The sequence below is a fragment of the Penicillium samsonianum genome (assembly GCF_028829775.1).
Source record: "Penicillium samsonianum strain IBT 33392 chromosome Unknown utg000004l_segment0_segment0, whole genome shotgun sequence".
NCBI lineage: Eukaryota > Fungi > Ascomycota > Eurotiomycetes > Eurotiales > Aspergillaceae > Penicillium > Penicillium samsonianum.
In genome coordinates, this window is record NW_026643262.1 from 973,337 (window position 1) to 994,582 (window position 21,246).

Sequence of the window (21,246 nt, forward strand, 5' to 3'; positions counted from 1 at the left end):
GTAGGACAAAAACATGCTGTTGACTTAGAGTGGCAGTATGGAGGCTTTCATATCGTCCATGTACCACGCCAAATCACCTGCTCCATGCTGATCATGCACACTTTCACCGTTTCCTAGAAACCGGAACCGGTTCTTAGAGCGGTACTCAATATTGAAGTGCTCGCCACCGATGTTTTCAAGACAGTCTTTAAAGTGCAAAACCGAGCCTGGATATACCCCGGTGACATGGCCTGAACTTTTTCCGTTTTTGTACCAGCTCCGACACTCATCCGACCAAACCATACGCTTGAGGAACTCCTGGCAGTAAACATTGTAGTCTTCCATAGCTTCCTTTTTGACATCAATTGACCTGTGTGGAATATGTTAGGGAAACGCTGGGACCCACGAAGACCATAATGACTCACTTGATATCCTCTGCAGAAATCTTCTTAGCCCAGCGGAGAATGTAATCACATGTCCAAGAGACCTGCGTCAAAACCGAGCCATGGGAGATTGGGCAATTGGGCCCGTTGAAGATAAAATAGTTCGGCATTGTGTCCACTTGGACCGCAAAGAAAGCCTCGGGGTTAACTTTCCATCGCTCTTCCAATGTAGCTCCATGGCAACCAATCATCTTCCAAGATGGAATAAAGGACGTGTCAAACCCTGTGGCACAGACTATTACGTCAAATTGTTGCTCATCGCCTGTGACCGTTTTGATACCCAGTTCTGTGATACGCTCAATCGGATCGAAGGTGAGAGTTGCGTTGTCCTTGGAAAAAGCCTCCAGATACCCATCTCCTGGTGACAAGCGACGGCAGCCAGGACGGAACTCGAGCGAAAGCATTTTTGACAAGATTTCTGGGTCAGAGATTCCTTTCATTCGCTCCGCCATTTGTTGCCGGGAAACCTCTGTCAACCCCAATTGCATCGGGTGGTCTCTATACATACCATAAAAGAACCCATTGACACTGTACTCAAGATTAGTTTAGTTCTAGCAATCTGTTGATTGGTAGATAGAGGGGTCGGCCCTATGCGGACTTTGAACTTGCCTGGCCTCTAACTCTCTTCGGTACTTGAAATGAGCTTCGGTATCTTCCGCGAAGTGTGCTTTCTCCTCTTCTGTGTAGGGGAAATTGCCCCCATCCTGTGTCTTATCCGCACAGAAGTTGACAGAAACCCAGGTCGGATTGCGCACAAAGTTGGTAAGCTGGGCGACCTTCGGCTGCATTGCAGCCACACATTGAATTCCGGAGGAGCCATTACCAATGACTGCAACACGTTTGTTCAACCAGTCGTAGGTGTTATCCCTAAGTATGACTCGTTAATAATCTTTGCTTGATAGTTCATAAACAACGTTTGCTCACCAGGTCGAAGTGTGAAGCAACTTCCCCTTGAAACTCGATAGTCCCTCAATGTCAGGCCAGTTGGTTTTGCTAGCCGGAAGATCACCGTTAGTAAGTGGAAACAATATCGAGGATAACTGATTCTCACCTCAAAAAACCGGACGCATTGACCAGAATATCAGCCTCGTCATGCAGGATTGTGCCAGCTTGATCTACCTCCACTTTCCACTTTCCCAACTCATCATTCCACACAGTCTCGGTAACACGGGTGTTAAACTGGATGTCTTTGTCCAGGTTCCATTTCTTTGTCGTTCGTTGGATGTACTCCTCAATCTCGGGACCGGGTGCATAGAAGTGGGACCAGTTTGGATTAGGCTCGAATAAAAATGTGTATGCATCTAAGTGGATGTCAATTTTGATTGGCAAAGAGCCACTGGAGGATCGATCTTACGGGCAGGGACGTCACTAGATGTGTCAGATAAAACAGTCATGTTTATTAGACATATAGACAGACTACTCACCAGGCGACACCAGGATAGGTGTTCTCAAACCACGTTCCGCCGACTTCAGGATTCTTTTCATAGATCTTCAATTCCACGAAGTCGCCGAGCTTCAGCTCATGGTCGATCTTGTGGGCAAGTGTCAAACCCGAGTAGCCTGCGCCAATACAGATTATCTTTAGTTTCCGTCGTGCATATGCAGGTTGCTCGGCACAAGGGATCCAGTTGGGAGGGGTCTCGCCGTTAGCAACACGGGTAGCACATGTTGGGACAGAGGCAGAACCATTTTGCAACCCATTTGAAGTGAGGAGGTGAGACATGTTGAGAGATTTGGGGGGCTGAGGCAGTGAATTGTCGGTGAGTTTCTCTTATAATGCTACGATAGCTCCCACGGAAACTATTATAGAATAGAGGAAATGAAGTAAAATCCAGGGGGCATACGGAGTGATTAAGTTATTTTTTTATTTTATTTGTTTCTTAAGGGGGGGGAATGGCTTAGGTCTTAGGCCTCCGTTACTTTGTACTTTGTACTCCGTATACTTTAATAGCGTCAGTTGAAAAGAAGTAGTTGGCTGTTAGTAAATCCCCTAGGAAGATCCTCTCCACACTAGCACCGCGAGGAAGGTTAGTCCACCGGACCTAGGAAGTATGTACTTATGTACTGGCTTTCCCCACAATTCTAACTCGTGTTAGTTGGTATGACAGGTCGCGACGGCACATAGCGCCACCTCAAACCAGGTTTCGAAGCGAAGTGCAGAATTAAATCCACAAGAAAAGAAAAAACGACAGCAAAACAACATGCCTTCGTTGTAAGACTTGCTAGACCTTATTAAATGAAATACATACGAGCGTTGAGAACAATAAACTGCCCCCAATGTACCCAGTCGCTGCTACAACGTACTGAGTATTCCATATCCGTACTGCGCAGACATTTCTACATAGGTATGATTCCCCAATTGTTCCTATGCAAGAAATTTACCTCTTCTTATCTCAATTCTGAATTGTCCAGATGGTACATGTGACGATGACATATTTTGTTTCACATTGTACACAAAGAAAGGCAAATGTAACGCACCTCAAACTGCAATACAAGATATTCGTAATCAACAAACTAAGGGACTCTCCATCTCTTGGAAGCCCTTTGCGATAATTGAATGCCAGATCGTCATTTTTTGCCTGTTTTATACTTGTCCCATGTCACATCCACATCTTGTTGAACTGTGATAGCACAACTAGAGTCTCCTCGCTCCATATCATGGTGATCACTCACACCCTCGTCCGTCAGCGACCGAGTTGCATTTATATCGTTCATTAATTCCACGTCATCTACACAGCCAAAGTCATTGGTACTGAATAATGAGTCCTTGGGTGGCTTTTTTGCTCGGGGTTTCCGGGGCCAAGACCTTGTAGCAGATGAATGTTCAGCGCTTGGATCGGTGCTGCGACTGTTTGATGAGCGCCCTGTCCGAGCTTTGGACCACCACCGACGAAAGAAAGGTCCAAATGTTGGAAGACACGCGCAGATGATCCCAACAAAAGGCTCCACGCATGACCAGATAAAGACAGGTGCCATGGTCCACGTAGCATCTGTTCCGTGGGTGTTTTTCTGAAGTGCGATGATCCGGCAAATACTTGCCACGCAAACACTGAGGTCAATTAGCCAGGGTCAATGTTATAGTACTAGGAGCGAAGGAAAACGTACAAACTTCCTAAGAGCAAGATGCCCATGACTGCTACCTTCTGCGACGATTGCATCTGCAACTTGTAAATTGTTGGCATCGGCATACACAGTATTATCACATCAATCAGCATAGCACCAATTCCATTGCCGAAAAAGAATTTGGGCACATCAATGCATACACCAGTGGCTGTTGGATCAGTATAGGCGAGCCAGAAGTATGGCAGTGGTCGACAGGCCACTGCAACTGTGACGATAATGGTGACCCAGTACCCAATAACCAAGAACATGCAGATGCCTAATGACCAGCGAAAGTTGAAGATGCGGCCGTAAAAGAAGACGATCGAGGATTTGGTAAAGGTGACAGCTGTGGCGTAAATCATAACATAGGCAAAAAGTATCTAAATGTTTTGTCAAAATCTATCCCATGCACTTCGTTCAGCATTTCCCTTACTTTCCAAACAGTGATAAACTCTCCTTTGGTCAATGATTGCAAATGATATCCATTTCCATATGGAATGCCTAGAGAACCTGGTGTAAGTGCTGTGCCCATTCATTGACTATGTCAGGGTTCATTTTTGACTCACTTATAAAGCAGGATATTGCTGTGCCCCAAGAGAATAAAAGCGCTGCAATGATTAGGTAGTCATCGACGGCGAATTTTCTCGCCTCTCTGGTCTTCATTGGCGCCACTAGTCGCAATATAACTGCAGTGGTCCCGAGCACCGCTACAGGAATAACTGCTCCCAACAAGTTGCCTGTCTGATTCTTGGTCAGATCTACCCCAGGCGGTGCTGGACCAAAGTCACCTGTAGCAGTGACGCTGGGCATTTTGGCGTTCTTGTGGTAGATGAAAGGGAATTACAAAAGAATAACCCAGTTCCGCAGATCTGAAGATATATAACCTGGCAGCTCGGATAAACCACTCCATATGTATTCTGATTTTTAAAAATCAAGGCGGTAATTTAGTAACGAAGGGTCTATTGGGTCAAGGGGTTTGGTGTTTGGTCTTAACCTATCCAAGAAGCTAGAACTCGTAATGATCCGTGGACATGAGAATGAAGTTGAGAGATCTCATTTGATATATGTCAATATGTGTCGGTGTACGAGCATAGGGGTGTAAGTATCGGAGCCACTACTATACTAGTAGTACTCCGTAGTGTAAAAGTACATCGTAGGGCCTGGGCTCGGACAATGGGCTAGTCTGGTCGACACTTGACAGTTAACGGTTTTTCAAATACGATCCATGGATGTGACCAACGCGCCGGGGCCCCACAACCCGTCCATTTGACAGCGGATGTGCCCCCCGGGCCGCCTCCTTCCAAACCTTGGAATACTCCGTACTTTTGACGTCTGTAGATGTTTCAAAAAGCTACCAGCCCTAGACTCGATTTTGACACAATCAGCAGGGGTATCCACCCTCGCCACCCCTATCCTCTACTACTCACTCCCGTCTAGGGGTTGAACAGGGATTAGCTGTGACCGAGCACAGCCCTAACAATTTGTAAATAAGACGTGTCCTTTCACGTTGTCGTTTTATGTTGTATCTATCGGTAAATAAAAATGTTTATCCTTGGTTGAGAATCCTGATTAATTCTCTCAGTCACATCAGCCTCGGCCGAGGATTTCACCGCCGTAGTCGTCAAACTAAATCAAGGAGAAACCTAAATTCTATGCTGCAAAAGTCATACTGGAATATCTTCAATTTGCTTACTTTTGTTATATTCCTTGATTTTAATTCATCTATGCAGTTATGGCGAGGAACCTAAGAGTTATTGAGTAAGTCTCTGGTAAGCTGTCGATTTCCTCGGCCCTATCTGGTGAACTTTGTCTGCACAACAAATACATACAATAGTCTGAAGAGTAAAATAAAAATTAGCGTAAACACTGGTTTTAAGAACAGAATGATGATCTTATCTCAGGGTAGGAACCGGTGGATGTGTTAGGAATTTCAAACCTTGTCCAGTGGCGGCAACTGGAAAACAAACAGTGCCTCGATTTTCACGTTCTACAATATGCGGTGACATTGCAATCCTTTCCAACGTCCCTTGCCAAAAGATGAAACGCAGCGTTGAATAGCGGAGGAATTCTTTCCAAAATAAGTGCCATCAATTAGAACTACAGATGAGTTTTGTAGCTCCCATGAATAATGCGCTATAGGTCTACTTTGTAACATTCTGTTTTAAGGCGTAGGGGAAGAGATTTGAGAGTGTCGTGATGCGCTGTAGATGGAGGTGATTCCCCAATATCTGTGTGGCAAGTATCCAGCCTAAGCCCTAACCTAAAGCCCTAATTCCACTAGAAGAGTTAACTTCTTCCAAAACACGACCAGTCCTTGAACAATTTCGATACCAATGGAAACTAAACTTCAGGTGAGCAGCTGGCTCTATTTAGAGAGCTTTTTCGGAAAGGCGAAGCGCAGAGTGGGAAGCACCAGCCCGATATAGGCAACAATGCGGTACACAACCCCAATTGCGACAATGACACTGTATAGGTAAAGCGCGTACAATGAGCATCAATTCCTTAAATGAAAATTGGGATCGAGAATTGGAAAAGGATACGCACCCGAGATCGAAAGATGTTCTTCCAGTCACATAGCCGGCAAATTTTGCAGCCGCATCCACGTCATATATATGCGAAAAGGGCACTGTATGTTCACTGAAAAAAGCTTCGGAGTACCAGGTCTGTTCTTCTTGTTTTAGTCACATACCGCAGGCAACTTATTAGGACGGAGTCATAAGGAATAAGCCTTACCCCTGGACAAATATACCACAACCATGTCATATGCCACGACTTGACAAGTTCCAGTCGTGGACCAAAGCCGTCCAGGATACCCGAGATAAGGCTTGCAAGCATTGCCAGTAATAACGCATCTTGCCGCCGGACGAAGGATGCCACAAGGGAAGCTAGTCCGTAAATGCCTAAATATGTGCACATCAGTTTCTCAAGCAATTTCGAAAGGGTTGGATGACTAACAGAAGAAATAAACTGCGTTAAGCAAAAATAGGACATGAAATGGGATCACTGAAGTTGCGAGAATCATGTAAAAAGTTGTGAAATGCAAGGATGATACCAGGATGCGAGGCCAGGTGGCTAGGTCCTTCCCAATAAAATAGGCACTGGCTGAATGGCCTGAATGGACTTCTTGGTAGAAAATAAGCTCTGATGCGAACGATATAGTCAGTAGGGTGGGTGACAATTAATTTTGTAAAATCTTACTTACTCTCCTCTGCAATTGTTTTTATCCCGGCCGGTGCGGCTGCAAGACCTAATAAATGATGAGACATGTCAATAATCGATTTCAGTCTTTTTGGATACGGCTGTTGTCGACTGATAATGGGTTGACGCACTAATTGATAAGCTGCAAAGAAGGCCCACCGTGGGGACGACAACATAGTTGACTGCACTGGACAACGGCTCAAAGGGCTGTCGAAAATATCCCTGGAACAAGTGTCCCTTATGTTCGTATACTGATAGGCCCATTAGAAGGCCGGCGGATGCTCCGGTGGCCATCTCCAGAAGAAAACTGAACACCTGCCGACGTTGCTGCCTTGCACCACAAAGCGTATATAGAAGTACTTGACGATACCAAGTCGCCTTTTGTTGACCAAAAGACTTGTTCAATTCTGATACACGTCGAGAATCGCCGACCATAGAGTGTTTCGAAAATATTGGCCAGTTAATGACCTGACTATTACTGCGTTGAGGAGAGGGCCAGGGGAATGCTGAGCATAATTGCTGATTTGTCACCACGTCCATCATGGCGTCAGCAGGGTTGTATCCGTTGGGGAAAGAAAAATGGAGTGCTTTGAACTGCGCGTCTAATGGAGCCACCTCTCCCATGTATATCGATTCTCCAAAGTGCAAGAGGAGGATGTCGTCCAGAAGGCGAAATATATCTGCGCGGGGCTGATGAACCGCGCAGACGATGGTGATGCCAAAGGTAGACAGGGTTTTAAGCAGGGTCATTATCGACAAAGCGGCCGTTGCATCGAGTCCAGAAGTTGGTTCGTCCAGAATAAGCGCCATTGGCATTGCAATAATCTCCTGAGCGATGCAAACTCGCTTGCGCTCCCCGCCAGATATGCCTCTATTCTCAACACTACCTGTAAGCCTATCTTTCACGTGAGACAAGCCGAGGTATGCGATCATTTCGTCAACATGCAACCTAATTTTGTCGTCATTCAACATCCCTCCAAGCCGTATACGCGCGGAGTGGAGAATATTCTCTCGGACGGTGAGATCCGCTAAGGCACAATCATCCTGCGAAACGAAGCCAATCAAGTGCTCAAACCTAATGAATGTCAGAATTGAATTCCATGGCAATGGAATTGGACTTACTTGGTGAAATTACGTTGTACTCCATTGATTGTTGTTGATCCGGCCGTTTGCTTGGTTTTTCCTGTCAGGATATTGATGAAAGTGGCTAAAGAAAGGTTCAGCATCCGATACATTCAAGGGTCACATCCAACACATACACTTTCCGGCGCCAGATGGCCCCATGATCCCAACCATGCGGCCTTTCCTAATCTTACCTGAAATTCCTTGTAGGATTGGACGAGACACACCACCAAGCGTGTATTGTAATTCGTGAAAAGAGAACTCCAGACCTAGCTCGTCCATCTTTCTGTCATTAACCAGCTGCTTAAAAAGAGAGCCTATCTGTGAGCCCTGGTTGTCTTCCTCGGTTATATCATCACCTCGCATTGGCGGCTCTTTTTCGTTGAACTCGTTCTCTGTAACTTCTTCAACGTCCGGGGGTTGTTTGGTCTTTTTTCTTGCCAGTCGAGCTCCAATTCGTTCCGATGCTCTGTTGGATTTCCATTGCGTTGATACAATAGCTGATATAACACAGAGCAGGTATATAGCCGCCAAAGATACAAACCCAATCAGAGAAATTTCTCGCACACTCCCATCGGGGCAAATCGATAGTTTTGTGCATTTTATCGGATCATAGGTGCCTTGGGGACAATAGTGGCCGCGTGGACATCGAATCTGTTTCCGACCACCAGGCGGGCAATAGTATCCCGGGGAGCAAACGATGGGCTCATAGATACCTTGCGGCTCAGGACATATATTTTGGAAAGATTGCAACCGAATGGCTTGGCACTCCTGTGTGGGTGGGCAAAAGGCTGGTGGGTTCTCCGCTGTTGTGTTCAGACCTGTCGACGGAAGAGCAAATTTAGCGATTGGACATGTGAAATACAGAATATGTTTCCACTGAAGAGCGGCCCCGGAAAATAAAAATAGAAAATAAAAAACAGAGGGAAGGGAGACTAGAATCAAGTTTACATACAAAGAAATCCCAGACTACACGAGTCAATATCGGTTAAGGGAATTTGTTCTAGCCCCGAAAGACAAGTTGAGTTAAACATAGCGAAAAAGGAAATGATTCGGCTGAAGAGGGCTGCCTGCCAAAATATAGGCTCGGAGGCTATAAAGGGAGAGGCAATCGATATATCCGGTATGGTGAAACCCGCTGATGTGAGAAACAAAATATATATACGTGAGGCAATGCCATAGAACAACCCCATTTGTTAGATTAAGATATCTTCTTGACGTACACACTGCAATGAACGAGTTTGACAAACTACGGAGTGGTAATATCTCAGTACTTGACAACTAGGGTTACATTACACCATCTCCACTTGCTAATGATGTATAACTACATTCTTTCAACAACTTGGTCATATTCCGAGAAAGCCCGTTGCAGATCTGCTACAGGGACGTTGGAATTCAACCACTGATGGCCCAGATCATGGCCACTTTATTCTGAAAGAATGGGAAGTATGTCCAAATAGTCTCAGGCAAGTAACTCCACAATAAATCAAATCGGGTAAGGTAAACATTATATGGCTGAAACCAGCCACGATGAGTGGAACCCTAGTCCACATGAACCTGGATTACGGATTGAAAACAGAAATCATTCAAAGTCCCTCGCCAGATATGGCTCGTTCTGTGGTTGTATTATTCCGTTACATTTTCCCCCAGTTTCACTCTTGTTTCCTGGAATGGAAAATATTTCTCAACTTAGCTGCCAACTCTGTGATCCATTCAACTCCACTTGTATTATTACTTGATGTGTCTGCTGTTACTGGACGCGTAGCAGTCCCCGATATCTGATACCACCTCCATTCGGCAGCAATGAGACGATAGACCGACTCTCCCTCCACTCGGTCTACCCGTGAGGAATAAAATCCCGAGGATGAAGTTTCAATGATTAAACCACCGTCTAAGCCAAGCTCAGTACCACTGAAAATCAAGATCATATGCATTGGCCGATACGGACTGGAACTCACATTGCATCATAAATGTTAATACCAAGTCTGCTAATTAGTCTGATGAAGTCAAGCGCGGTAACTTCTAAAATATAAATACCTTTTTGACATAAAAGATCTGGGATCTTCTGCTTTTTTTTTACTTTCGACCGCCCTCATCCGACGATTTCTCTAGTTTTCCCTTGATTTTCTTTACGAGAAAAGGTTAGAAAAAGAATAAAGCAATACAGAACTATATGAGACAATGAACAACATATACAGCGCAGGTTGCAAAGAATACCTCGATCCAAGCTCGCAAGACGCCCCCACCGACTCCCTTTATCTAGAGTGTGTGGTACTGTCTAGAGCCAGTTGCCTTTCTGGGCTTGTGATTTCTTGCCTCTTGATTCTTTGCGCCTTCCTGTACCGGTATATTCTCACCCCTTCCTTCTTCAAGAAGTATTACGGGGGGATATATTCGGATCTTCAACCACGACAACGGAAGAACTTTCATCTGCGGCACATTGATTGTTTTCTAAAAATCATCTCACTGATATGCATATTGAGACCTGTCTATCTGGTGCTCATGCAAGGCAGACACTGGTTTGACCCTTACTATGATGGTTCCAACTTCGCCCTCGGGGACTCGGCATTTATTGCAACAGAAACTCTTGCTGCACTATTCATATTCCAGCTACTTTGTGAAGAAGAGACGAAGCCTGTTGACGCCGTACACCATGTGGGCGGCCTGCTTATTATTCTGGGGTATCCAGCTTGGACAGTCAGCCTGCCTGTCGGTTCGTCGTTTACTCTTGTCGAAGCGAAGGCGATGGCTGAGATCTGTCTATTGTGGGGTAAGTCTAGGCTCTTTGGCTGCGATTCATGCCAAAAAGACTCACAATCTGCTAGTATTATTCTCTGACGCATACGGAGCTGCAAAAAATACGAGTCATATCCTGCGACGATGTCTCCAACCTGCGAGTGCCGCAATCGGCTGGCTTTACTTCTTCGCGTTCTACAGTATCTTACTGAGTACAGCACTGGAGGCAATATCCGTCCTTTATGCGACATCTCTGAGTTGGGACAAGCTGTCGACATTTTACAAACTGGTCATTTTTGTCCTTCAGGGGTTGTTCACGTTGGCCAAATCCCGAACCATCCTGCCCTTTTATACCATGTACAGGAAGCAAAAAGCAAAACACTTGGGGAGTGCTACTACGGGCATGTCGAATCCGATCAGTTTGCTACCCTGAGCAAAAGTATTGGATACGGAGAGCAGAGGGTCTTTTATTCTGGTGCATTTATCGTTTGTCAAACTTAGGATAGATGGTCATTACAGCCGTCATGGCACACTCAGATGATTGATTTCACACGAGTGCAATAGTGGTTTCGGTCCAGAGTTCGTGACCGACCCTCGCTGAATTGAAGCTTTTCATCGAAGATATTATCTTAGTAGCTGTTAGATGACTTCCCTATCGAAGGGGCTATAATTTTTTAGCCAGTGAAGGATAGTTTTGGGCTCTGCGTGTGGAGGAAGCAAAAACTGATCAATGGTTGTTTTACTATACGTGGTCACACGCGCACCTCAGTCCAACATTAAAGACACAGCACCAGATCAATCTACAGACATACGACCCCATGCGAAAGGAGCAGGTGGTCAATAAATCTTCATCCCAAGCGTAGAGTGGTTTCATTGAATCAGTCAGTCTAATCACAGCGCCGGGGACGTATCCCCTCAGATCGAAGCCATAGCAAATGCACGAACAATTAAGACGGGGGGGCCAGCGACAGAAGAGGCTGAGTAGTACATGACAAAAAAAAAAGAGAAAACAAGCAAAGCTAATAAGCATATTGGGACAAATAAGAGCAAGAGAAAGATAAAAGGCCAAGAAAGCGACGAGCCCAGAGGCTGGCGATGGCAGATGCACCGAAAGACGGCGATGTATGTATACTTTCAGAACATGTCGGCATGGGCTGGCATCGTCACCGATGTGGCGGGTATGTATGCAGGATAATGTATGTGTTGCTCGTGAAGGCGTCTCAAGTTGCCGGGGGATTAACCATAGATTTCGATTCAGGGCTTGGGCTCTTATTTTCTGTATCCTTCTAGTGTGCTCTGACGGGCCAATGCCAATGCATGCACCCTCAGAACAGTTCCTTGGCGGTGGAGTAGAGGCCGCCCAGTTTCACGTGCTGCTGTTCCGCGTGTTCTCCGTAGTTGCACCCATAAAAATAGAAGGGAAGATGGAGAAAGGAATCGAGCGACAAGTGGGTATCATAATGGGGCTGTTTTGGGATGGCACGAGATTAATGGAGATTGAAAGGCGCCGGACGACAGAAGAGAAGGAAAAGGTGGTCGCGTAAAATTGTCATTCCAAAGTTAGTCGGGGTTGGTAAGCTATAAATCACGCAATTAGCAAGAGTGTTTGGCTAGGATCCAGATTGCAATGTTCAACTTACCCGAAGAACAGGACGCGAGTAGTCTTCGTTGTCTTGCAGCGAAACACTGCTTTCCCGAGGACCGTTCGGGTAGAGAACCGTGTTGGTCTTCATTCGCCGATCGGTAAATGTTGTGCCCGACCGTTCGGGAATAGGTCCACCAGCAGCGCCTTCTCCATTGCCCCGCGGGAAGAGCCCTCCCATGAAGCTCGATCCCCTGCTAGTTCTGTCGTCGGCCATTTCCTGGCTTGGGATGGGGCTGGCGGCACGAGCGCGTTTGCGGTAGAAGAAGATCAAAAAGATGAGAGCACCGATCAGGGCGAGTCCTCCAAGAACACCAATCACAATGCCTGCGATGGAACCTCCACTCAATGACGAGCTGGCAGCGCTAGTGTTAGCCGATGCAGAATCAGCGCCAGCGCTAGCAGTCGAACTTGAACCATCAACAGTGATTGTCTTGACATGGCCGCCAGAGTTGGTTTCCACTGAGACAGAAGCCGAGGTGCTGGTTGTTTTATCATCCGACGAAGTTGACTAGAATCCAAAGTTAGCCAAGTGTGCCATTTGATCAAACCGGTCATGCCGAAGATACAGGTTGTGAATCCGAGAGGGAAGAACCCGAGGCAGTCACAGTGACAGTTGCAGGCTGAATACTAGTACTCCCCTATCCCCGATATTAGAGCCACAAGCCAAGAAAGAGTGTAACACCCAATCATGCTACATAGGCTGATAGGAAGGTTTATCGGTCCAAAAATAAAAAAACAAAAATAAAACCAAGAAAAATGCTATCCAAAAACAAAGTGGGAGTGGTGGCTTACCGAGGTTGAGGTTGAGCTTGAAGTTGAGCTTGACGAGGACGAAGTGGTCGATGTTGATGAACCACCAGCTGTGCTGGTCACATCGTTGCCGGTGATTTGCACGTACGCGAACACTCCTTTGGATGCACTTCCACAACTGTCTGCCGGATAACCCGGGCACGAACCATCACAGTCAGAAGTGTCGGATTGCGACGACTTAGAGGGAGCAACATTCGAGCACCAGCATTTCTTCCCTTGTAGGATACCTAGGGCGTATTTGGCGCAAGTAGTTTGGCATGCTCCATTTGATTGAAATGTGTCGGAAACTGTGAAGAGTAAGCGATATGGCTAAATCTGTAAAAGTTTGCGACATCATTTACCTGCTTTGAAGGAAGCCCCCGTGTTGTCTGAAGCACAGAACGCCAGGCTGGATGCGGCCGATGCGAATGGCCGAGCCAGGAGAGCAAAAACTGAGACCACCACCGCGACCTTCATCGTGGGTGTGCTCGATCGATAATTTCTTATCAAACCTGACCGCCGGCCCTTGATATTCGTAGTTTTCTTTATTTTCCACCCGGATCCCGCCAAGTGTGAGAGTAGCGACGGTAAGAAGTTCGTAGGCGCAGAGGGAAGATCGAAATTGGCTGTGTGGGCCGACCGAGGTGAATTGTCGATCACCTATGGACCAGAGTCCGATAGTGTCTGGAAGGAGGATCTAATTTCTCGATGACAGTCGATCGAAGAGGTCCCAATTGTTATTTGTTGATCCCCCACTAAACACTGAAAAAAAAAAGTCGTAGGTTGTCCCGTGTCAAAGACACATTGTCCCGATGGATGTCTCCGAGGGCTAGGCAACAAAATAACAAGAAAAGAAAGGAAATGAAATGGAAGCAGAGAACGCAAATTCGAGTGTACAAAGGAGAGAGGGAAAGAGAGAAGAAGAGGAGAAGGGGGATCTCCACTGTCACGGGCTGCCCAGGTGCTATCCTGCTATCCTACATTTATCCTACATCCTCGTCGGAGTATGTCAAGCCCGACATACCCGGTGGATACTGGCTTTCTTATTTTACTGTGGGATTTAGAATTATTAACTGAGATCTCTACAAAATAGAGAATGTAAATTGTAGTTTATTTTCAGATCTCTTGTTCTTTTTACTCCGTACGGAGTAGACATGGGCCCTTTTATAAGCTAAGTATCTTGTTATCTCCGTGAGGTACATATGTACAAAATGACAGCCTATAAGAAGCCATCTTATAATCTTCCAAGTCATAACAGCCATAGAGGGTATAACAAGGTATAAAACAGCGAATAACAAGAATAACACAGTATAACACAGGATAACACAAGTATTTTATTGACTTTTTTCCTAAATCGCTTTTTCTCCACTGGGATTGCCTGACTGGCAGACCAAAGATCGCTGCACCAAGGAAACATTCCACCCTTCATACCTTTTTTTTTTTCTTTTTTTAACTCTAGGTAGTACTCCGTACTTCTCTAACAATATGTACAGGTAATGCACTTCTATTTACTTGTTTCTTTATTCAAATTCGAAACAGTTATCCAAGAGATCGCCAGTGCATTATGACCGGGGTTATAGCTAGCGCAATTGTGGACATACGTAATTGAGTGGAGAGAAAACTTCCAAGGTCGTCAGAACACTAAGAATGTTCCAAGTGTTCCAATTTTGGATTTGCCTTTGTATGTATTAATTTTGATTTATTTATAAGTGTATAAAGAAAACTCTCTAGAGACCTTCCAGACTAGATCCAACTTTGTGGCAATAAAAATAATTTCCACTCCATTAGTCTTCACCTTAGCTTACGTGTGGGACCTAAGCCAAATTGTCATTAAAGCCTTCCAAGGTCATATCATGATGAAATGGCCACCTGTCAACTTGCAAATTCCCTGGTTCAGCCCTGGAGTGTGTCTAGGCCCTGAAGTAACACAGGGGATTCTATCACCCCGGGAATTGTATATTGTACGGAGTACGAAGTACTTTGTACACCGAATGCTCGCTCTCGACCCCCATGCCCAGGCGCTGGAAACGACGATCGACTCGAGAGATCGCTGTGATTTGCCGGTTCGAAGCGAGTCGGCTGTGATGAAACAACGCTGAGATTTACCGGCTATTAAGTACAATTGCCGTGTTTTCTCTCGAGAATGTATTTGGACTGATTACTTGTACATCTTAATCCGGTCTGGTACAACATACTAACACACTTGAGTAGGACAACATTGTATACGGAGTACGGAGGACGGAGTCATGATTTCCCCTTTTTCAAAGGTTATCTCCTTTATGGACTCATCCAGTATGAATCATCCCACTCATCTCCCAAGTGGAGAATCTCCACTTGGCGTAAAAACGTAAAAATGATACAATCATGTCCTCGATCTTGAAATTTCAATTGCAGGTTACAATTTGTTTTATAACAGGCTCAAGGATTTAAGATTTCCTGTTACACATATAACTATAATATAACTGGTTCAATTGAACATTTGAATCAGTACCTTTGTAGACACTTTATGTGTTCTCCAAGTGCAGAACTTTAATACGCAATACAATCAATAGTCTCTTAAATAATACCGAGAATCATTGGAATACATTTTACAATCCAATATTATTATTAACCTTGGAATACAAATCTGCTTACGACGGAACCTTACACAATGCCAAGGCAAGTCCTGAAGTGATGATGTTGTGGCCGATAATATGGCTGAGACAAACCCACTGCGCGGAAGGGGAGCCAAGTACGACGTAATCTCCCGCAGGGGGCCATCGGGTGCCGCGTAGTTAGGGTTACTCGATCAGGGTTCTCTCGGTTTTGCGGTCTTGCAAGGTGTCGATTCAAGATGTGGCGAGGTTAAGGGAGTGCTAATTCAATTATTGTTATTGTGCCTGGTGGCTTGCAGGTGGCGTCCTAGCTCTGAAACAAGCCTACGGAGTACTCCGTACAGTGGTGATCACTGTTGCAGCCTGCATGAGGCATCCGCGAACCACCTGTCAGATTGAAAGTTTACATTTGTGTTTACTTTACGAGGCTTATTCTGGAGTTCAAGTCAGTTATCGGACCATTCGATATTCAGTCAACATATTCTTATTAAAAGGGGGGTTCAGGATACATCATGCATCTGCATCGTAATGATATGAGCAGGAAATCAACTAGTCTGTGCTGTTGTACATGGAATGTGTTGGATTTGCTCCCATCACTTAACTGTCACGTTTGAAGTCAATGGATAGATGGCCAGTTCCGGAGATCACATCAATCACACTGGCTGAACTCTCCAAGCCTGCCGAACCCGCTGAATCCGCTGACCCATCAGAACTCTTCGAAGCCTGGCTAACACTGCGCGAACGATTGGTGTCGGACCCTGGCAGAGGGCCAATCATCGATGCATCGATATCCTCTACAAAGTCTGACTCGGGAGCGCAATCAGATTCGAGAGAAGATTTAACCCAAGCCAGAATGTCGTCGGTTGGGGGGTTGGAAGACAGAGGCTGGTCCGCATGGGTAGTCGTGTCTGATCTGGCGTCCTCTTCATCCTCATCATCACCATCGAAGAAACTGCCCGCAGCGCATAAGGCGATCAGTCGAGTGAAATGCCACTGCATGTCCAGCAAGTCAAAACTCGGAAGCGGTCGCTCGACGGGGTCGTCCGTTGTCATTCTGAAGCGATAGCCGGACTCAATGGCACGGTATGTTGGTTCACCTCGCTTTCCTACCGCCACGATCAGTCGATCCACGCTGTTGACGTTCTTGGTAGAGATGGGCTTCTTGCACACATCAACCACATCGAAAAGCTTGTGGTCAGGCCTTGGCTGCCAATAGAACTCAATATCCATTTGGGTCTTATCCTCGGAAATCCAGGCGGGACGCAGGGCGAACAAACCACTTGACCATGCAGAACGAAGGTCTCTGCGAAGGCAGATCAGATTAGAGCAATCATTGCCAGGGGTCTCGGGCTGGGTTGGGTTATTGAAAACAGCTCTTTTCCATCTTTCAGTTGTACTCTTTCCCCAGAACACATCCGCAAACCTCCAAATGTCAGGAGAAGCCGGATCATCCTGCAAGTGGGAGCTGACCGCACCAGCTGGAACGATTGGAGTAGTTTGGTAGATCTTGCGGGTACCTGTGATGACACACTTGTATCCGTCTCGTTCTCTGGCGGCGTAGATCGCAACTGGCAGAGCACGTGGCCGCGGGCTGAAAGAAGAAGTCGAGCATACTGATTCGAGCTGTTGAGAGGGAGATGGTGTCACCGTCCATTTGAATGGAAGAGCACAAATGAGTTCAGCAATGGTATCCATGATTTTCAATGAGAAGTGGGCAAGCTGTACAATATACTCAAGCTTCTCGAGGTCGCACAACTGAATAACAGCCCACAATGGGGAGGGGACTTCTTGTTCAAGAAGAGCTTTCTTGAACTGGCGAATGAGGATCTTCCGCTGGGGAGACTGGATATTGAAACGCTCATCATTTACACGAATAACGGTGGGGGAACGATCTAGTTCCGAGGAACTCCCAGAGGGAAGAGTAGATGCGGATGCGTTTGACATATTGATCACGTGGAGGCAGCTCTGGATCAACAAAGACGGTGTATCCTGTGAATCCGGAATCCGATGCTTTCCGGGCACGTGGTCGGCGTGTGAACGAGAGAGGAAGGTTTGTTTTGATCTGAAGCTATTTATATGCCCAGATGGAAACCGCGTTCCATTCACACTCGAGGAAGGAACCTGTGGAGGAGGGACTTCATCCAATTGAGGATATACTTCACAATACATACATCAAAACGTCGACGGCACTTTCCAAGTTCAGCGCCGTTCATAAATCATGGGACATAAACATCACATTCATGGGTAGCATTACCTCCGAGAATGCATCCATTCTCGATCTCGAATATCTTGCATCCGCTTCTCTACCATCCGTACCCGCGGAGGCATTCCCACACGAGGCCTAATAGGGGGTATTATATCAGGCACGGAGGCCCGCTCCCGCTGGATGTCACGGATGCGTCTGCGACGAGCACTTCGAATCTCGTCGGACAATTCGACAAGCTCATCTATGTCCTCCTGCGGCCAAAATAAGTCAGAACCCAAGGAAGCCGTTTGGTCGGATGATACATACCGGCTTGAGGTACGAGAAGATGTAGTAGCACGTCCTCGTCTCTTCATACTCGAACCCCATTTGTTCAATAGCTTCCCTCACTACCAATCTCTTCGGTATTTCGGTCCACCGGTCATTTCGCGTCTCCTCCGGGTCTGTGACCTGCTGGGCAATCCGTCCCATTTCCGCTTCATCCACTGACGCATGTCGAGGTTTGACCTCAACAACGTCCAGACCTCCGGTCATCTCAATAGCTTCGTCCTGGGATGGAGCATGCACCACAGACCAGTCGTCCGTGCCTCTAGAGGCCTTGTTTACTATCCGGGTGCTCTCGATCATTATATCCTTTTCCAGATCACGCATGGAAGCGGCATCCCTTATTTCGTGGCTGTAAGATAACTCGCTCTCATCGTCTAGCGGCTTGGGTCGACGACGAGTTGCGGGTTTTGTCTCCCGCTCCCACGGGTCGTTGAAATCAAAAGCTGGGCCGCTAGTGGGAGATATTGAGTCTTCGGGAGCAAGAGACTCTTCACTGTCACGGTGTTTGAGGACTATGTTTTCCTCTGACATTCGTCCACCTCGCATCTTTCTAGAGCAGATGTTAGTGTGCGGCAAAAAAGAGGCTTGATGTACTCACCGATGCTGAATATCAATTTCATCAAAACTACCTCTCCGGGATCGCGCTTCTGGGCTGCGCACACGAGGTGTATGAGCGTCTTCATAGCCTAGGTTTAGTTAGAAGAATGTTCTTGCTAGACTACCAACATCAGTCTTACCATGGTCAATGTGCCTATGATGGGTAAACACGTCTTGGTGGATTGGGGGTACATGTATCGAATCCAAAGAAGGTGACGGCTGGCGAGATGGGAGCTTGTCCTTTGTTTTCCGAATACTGATCTCTTCCTTAACCTCTTCAAGGTCTCGGGAGCGTGACTTGGAGTCAAACTGTGAGCGCATGCTAAGCTCTTCATCCAGTGGAATCTGTTCCCCACCCCCTCGTCGAAGACCTCTTAATTCACGTTCGAGATCCTCGGAAGGTACACTGCGTCGTTTTTCACGTCCGCGTATAACTATTTCCTCCTCATCAACGCGGTCGACCAGCCCTGGTCCTTTGTCCTTTCGCCGGATGACCACATCATCGTCTTCATATTCTCGATCTGGAAAATCGATCGGGCCTCGGCGTCGCTCTGGGGGCGCATTGTCAAGGAGGACCTCTTCCACCTCGACCCTTTGGAGAGGCGGAGGCCGTGGCCGTGGTCGGTGGTGTGGCTCTTCGTCCTCAAACTCCAATCTTCTTTCACGCGATCGAATATCGATTTCACTGTCCCATCCGCGACGTAGAGGAGGCTCTTCCCTTTCTTTCCGTCGGATTACCATTTCCTCTTCCTCGAATTCGCGCTCTGGTCTGTGTCTTCTTCCTCCATGTTTCCCCCGTCCCTCAACTAAGAGGTCCTCTTCGAAGTCTCTTTCTGGACGCCGCCTGCGGTGGCGTTTTTCTCTCTCCTCAAAGAGAAGATCGTCCTCAGACCTTCGTTCTGGGTGACGCCTACTTCCTCTGTGTATTTCTCTGTCTTCAATAATCAAACCATCCTCTTCAAGTTCCCGAGGATGGCGCCTACTTCCTCGGCGTCTTTCCCGTTCGACGATGAGTTCCTCGTCCTCCTCTAATTCTGGCTCTGGACGACGCCTCCTACCACTGCCTCTTTCCCTTAGTCTTTCCTCAAACAGAAGATCCTCTTCGGATTCTCGCTCCGGGCGATGCCTTCTGTCTCGACGCCTTTCTCTTTCGTCGATGAAAGGATCGCCTTCAACTTCTCGCTCCCTTGCTGGACGATGTTTCCTATCTCCACGCGTTGCTCTTTCGTCAATGAAAAGATCGTCTTCGACTTCTCGCTCTCGCTCAGGACGATGCCTTCCATCTCCACGTCTTTCTCTCTCCTCGGAAATCAAATCCTCGTCGACGTCTCGCGGTTGACGTCGACTGCCCCGGCGTCTCTCTCGTTCCTCAAAACCAAAATCTGCCTCGTCTAGCTCACGAGGACGAGGTCTACGCCGGGACCCAGACGGCCGCATATAGGCATCATCGCGGTCTAGAGGCATATATCGCTCAGGCGAGACCATATCTACCTCCTCCCTTGACCGCATGAGAACCACATCATCCCGTGCTCGCGGTGGCGCAAAGCTCTCTTCCATGAAGTCTCGCCTGGGACGTTCTCGGACGTGCATCCGCTCCATATCCTCGACTAGGGGCTCAGACCTTCGGCGACGATATTCAACATCTTCTTCATAGTCGCGATCTCGTCGGCGCGGCCTGTGGTCTCGCTCGCGCTCTCGTTCCATCTCGTAGAATTCATCTTGCTCGTCGTAGTCGCGGGGTGGTGCTCGGCGGGACATTGTGGGACTGTGCGAGTGATCACCGCATTGGATTTGGTGATCGATCGGCCGTGCCTACGGTCGGAAATGTATTTCGACCGCGATGAGGAGACACTTAGATCCAAGGCTCTGGCGCAAGAACCCGTCAAAGGCCTCAGTTGAAGGCAACAGTCAAATTCCGTAGTTGGTGACTTGGTGGGGCTTGCGAGGAAGGAAGGTGGGCTGTGCTCTAGTCAAGATCACTCAGTTGGGCAGCTAATGATAGTACGACAACAAGATAAGTATGTAGGCAGATCGAGAGGCGACTAAGAGTACACATACATTATATGGAAATGAAAACGTGGACCGTGTGACTTGGAGGGCTGGCGAAAAGCAAAGTGATCGACCCCGCGGCTGATGTCACTGTTCTTTAGAAGGCGGATCTAGGAGATGGACAACCATTCTCGTTCAGCCAAGACGTTCGCACTTGTTTACTCCCCAGGTCTTAAAGTTCGAAGTTCTACCCCAGAATCTTAGCTAATCCTGTACTGGAACCTTGGTTCTCTTCTCACAAAACCGCCGCTTGGAGTTGAGAAGTGTATTTGAGTGGGGTCTGTAATGCTTGGCGTCATCGAAGCTCTTTTAGAGGGCAGCCCAAAGCCGCATATCCGAACCCTTTGTTGGACATTCGAGCCTAATATGCATTGTTGGGTGCTTCTACTTGGGGTCTCCAGGGAGTTGACTAGACCCCTCCACCTATCACACACCAATTTAAGATTGGATGCACTTCTAAGC

The 21,246-nt window shown here is 47.0% G+C and overlaps 8 protein-coding genes across 8 annotated transcripts; 2 read left to right on the forward strand and 6 right to left on the reverse strand.

Moving 5' to 3' along the window:
- Window positions 1-24: 24 nt before the first annotated feature.
- N7471_007281 (flavin-containing monooxygenase) lies at window positions 25-2,145 on the reverse strand (the record flags this gene model as incomplete). Its single annotated transcript, XM_057280000.1, has 7 exons — window positions 25-349; window positions 405-950; window positions 1,044-1,289; window positions 1,347-1,415; window positions 1,474-1,723; window positions 1,777-1,790; window positions 1,847-2,145. The coding sequence occupies 7 exons, from the start codon at window positions 2,143-2,145 to the stop codon at window positions 25-27; spliced, it is 1,749 nt and encodes a 582-aa protein (XP_057134260.1).
- Window positions 2,146-2,990: 845 nt separating this feature from the next.
- Window positions 2,991-4,334, reverse strand: N7471_007282 (uncharacterized protein; the record flags this gene model as incomplete). The annotated part of the gene is made up of 4 exons (XM_057280001.1): window positions 2,991-3,471; window positions 3,528-3,904; window positions 3,958-4,025; window positions 4,091-4,334. The coding sequence occupies 4 exons, from the start codon at window positions 4,332-4,334 to the stop codon at window positions 2,991-2,993; spliced, it is 1,170 nt and encodes a 389-aa protein (XP_057134261.1).
- A 2,457-nt stretch (window positions 4,335-6,791) lies between these two features.
- N7471_007283 (ABC transporter) lies at window positions 6,792-8,210 on the reverse strand (the record flags this gene model as incomplete). The annotated part of the gene is made up of 3 exons (XM_057280002.1): window positions 6,792-7,797; window positions 7,845-7,929; window positions 7,982-8,210. 3 exons carry the CDS (start codon window positions 8,208-8,210, stop codon window positions 6,792-6,794), a joined length of 1,320 nt encoding a protein of 439 aa, XP_057134262.1.
- A 2,136-nt stretch (window positions 8,211-10,346) lies between these two features.
- On the forward strand, window positions 10,347-11,013 carry N7471_007284 (uncharacterized protein; the record flags this gene model as incomplete). Its single annotated transcript, XM_057280003.1, has 2 exons — window positions 10,347-10,614; window positions 10,670-11,013. 2 exons carry the CDS (start codon window positions 10,347-10,349, stop codon window positions 11,011-11,013), a joined length of 612 nt encoding a protein of 203 aa, XP_057134263.1.
- Window positions 11,014-11,721: 708 nt separating this feature from the next.
- Window positions 11,722-12,124, forward strand: N7471_007285 (uncharacterized protein; the record flags this gene model as incomplete). Its single annotated transcript, XM_057280004.1, has 2 exons — window positions 11,722-11,758; window positions 11,871-12,124. 2 exons carry the CDS (start codon window positions 11,722-11,724, stop codon window positions 12,122-12,124), a joined length of 291 nt encoding a protein of 96 aa, XP_057134264.1.
- Window positions 12,125-12,140: 16 nt separating this feature from the next.
- Window positions 12,141-13,491, reverse strand: N7471_007286 (WSC domain-containing protein; the record flags this gene model as incomplete). The annotated part of the gene is made up of 4 exons (XM_057280005.1): window positions 12,141-12,158; window positions 12,221-12,733; window positions 13,018-13,322; window positions 13,377-13,491. The coding sequence occupies 4 exons, from the start codon at window positions 13,489-13,491 to the stop codon at window positions 12,141-12,143; spliced, it is 951 nt and encodes a 316-aa protein (XP_057134265.1).
- Window positions 13,492-16,205: 2,714 nt separating this feature from the next.
- Window positions 16,206-17,552, reverse strand: N7471_007287 (HNH endonuclease signature motif containing protein; the record flags this gene model as incomplete). The annotated part of the gene is made up of 1 exon (XM_057280006.1): window positions 16,206-17,552. The coding sequence occupies one exon, from the start codon at window positions 17,550-17,552 to the stop codon at window positions 16,206-16,208; it is 1,347 nt and encodes a 448-aa protein (XP_057134266.1).
- Window positions 17,553-17,858: 306 nt separating this feature from the next.
- Window positions 17,859-20,493, reverse strand: N7471_007288 (uncharacterized protein; the record flags this gene model as incomplete). The annotated part of the gene is made up of 4 exons (XM_057280007.1): window positions 17,859-18,065; window positions 18,121-18,688; window positions 18,737-18,824; window positions 18,876-20,493. 4 exons carry the CDS (start codon window positions 20,491-20,493, stop codon window positions 17,859-17,861), a joined length of 2,481 nt encoding a protein of 826 aa, XP_057134267.1.
- Window positions 20,494-21,246: the final 753 nt, after the last annotated feature.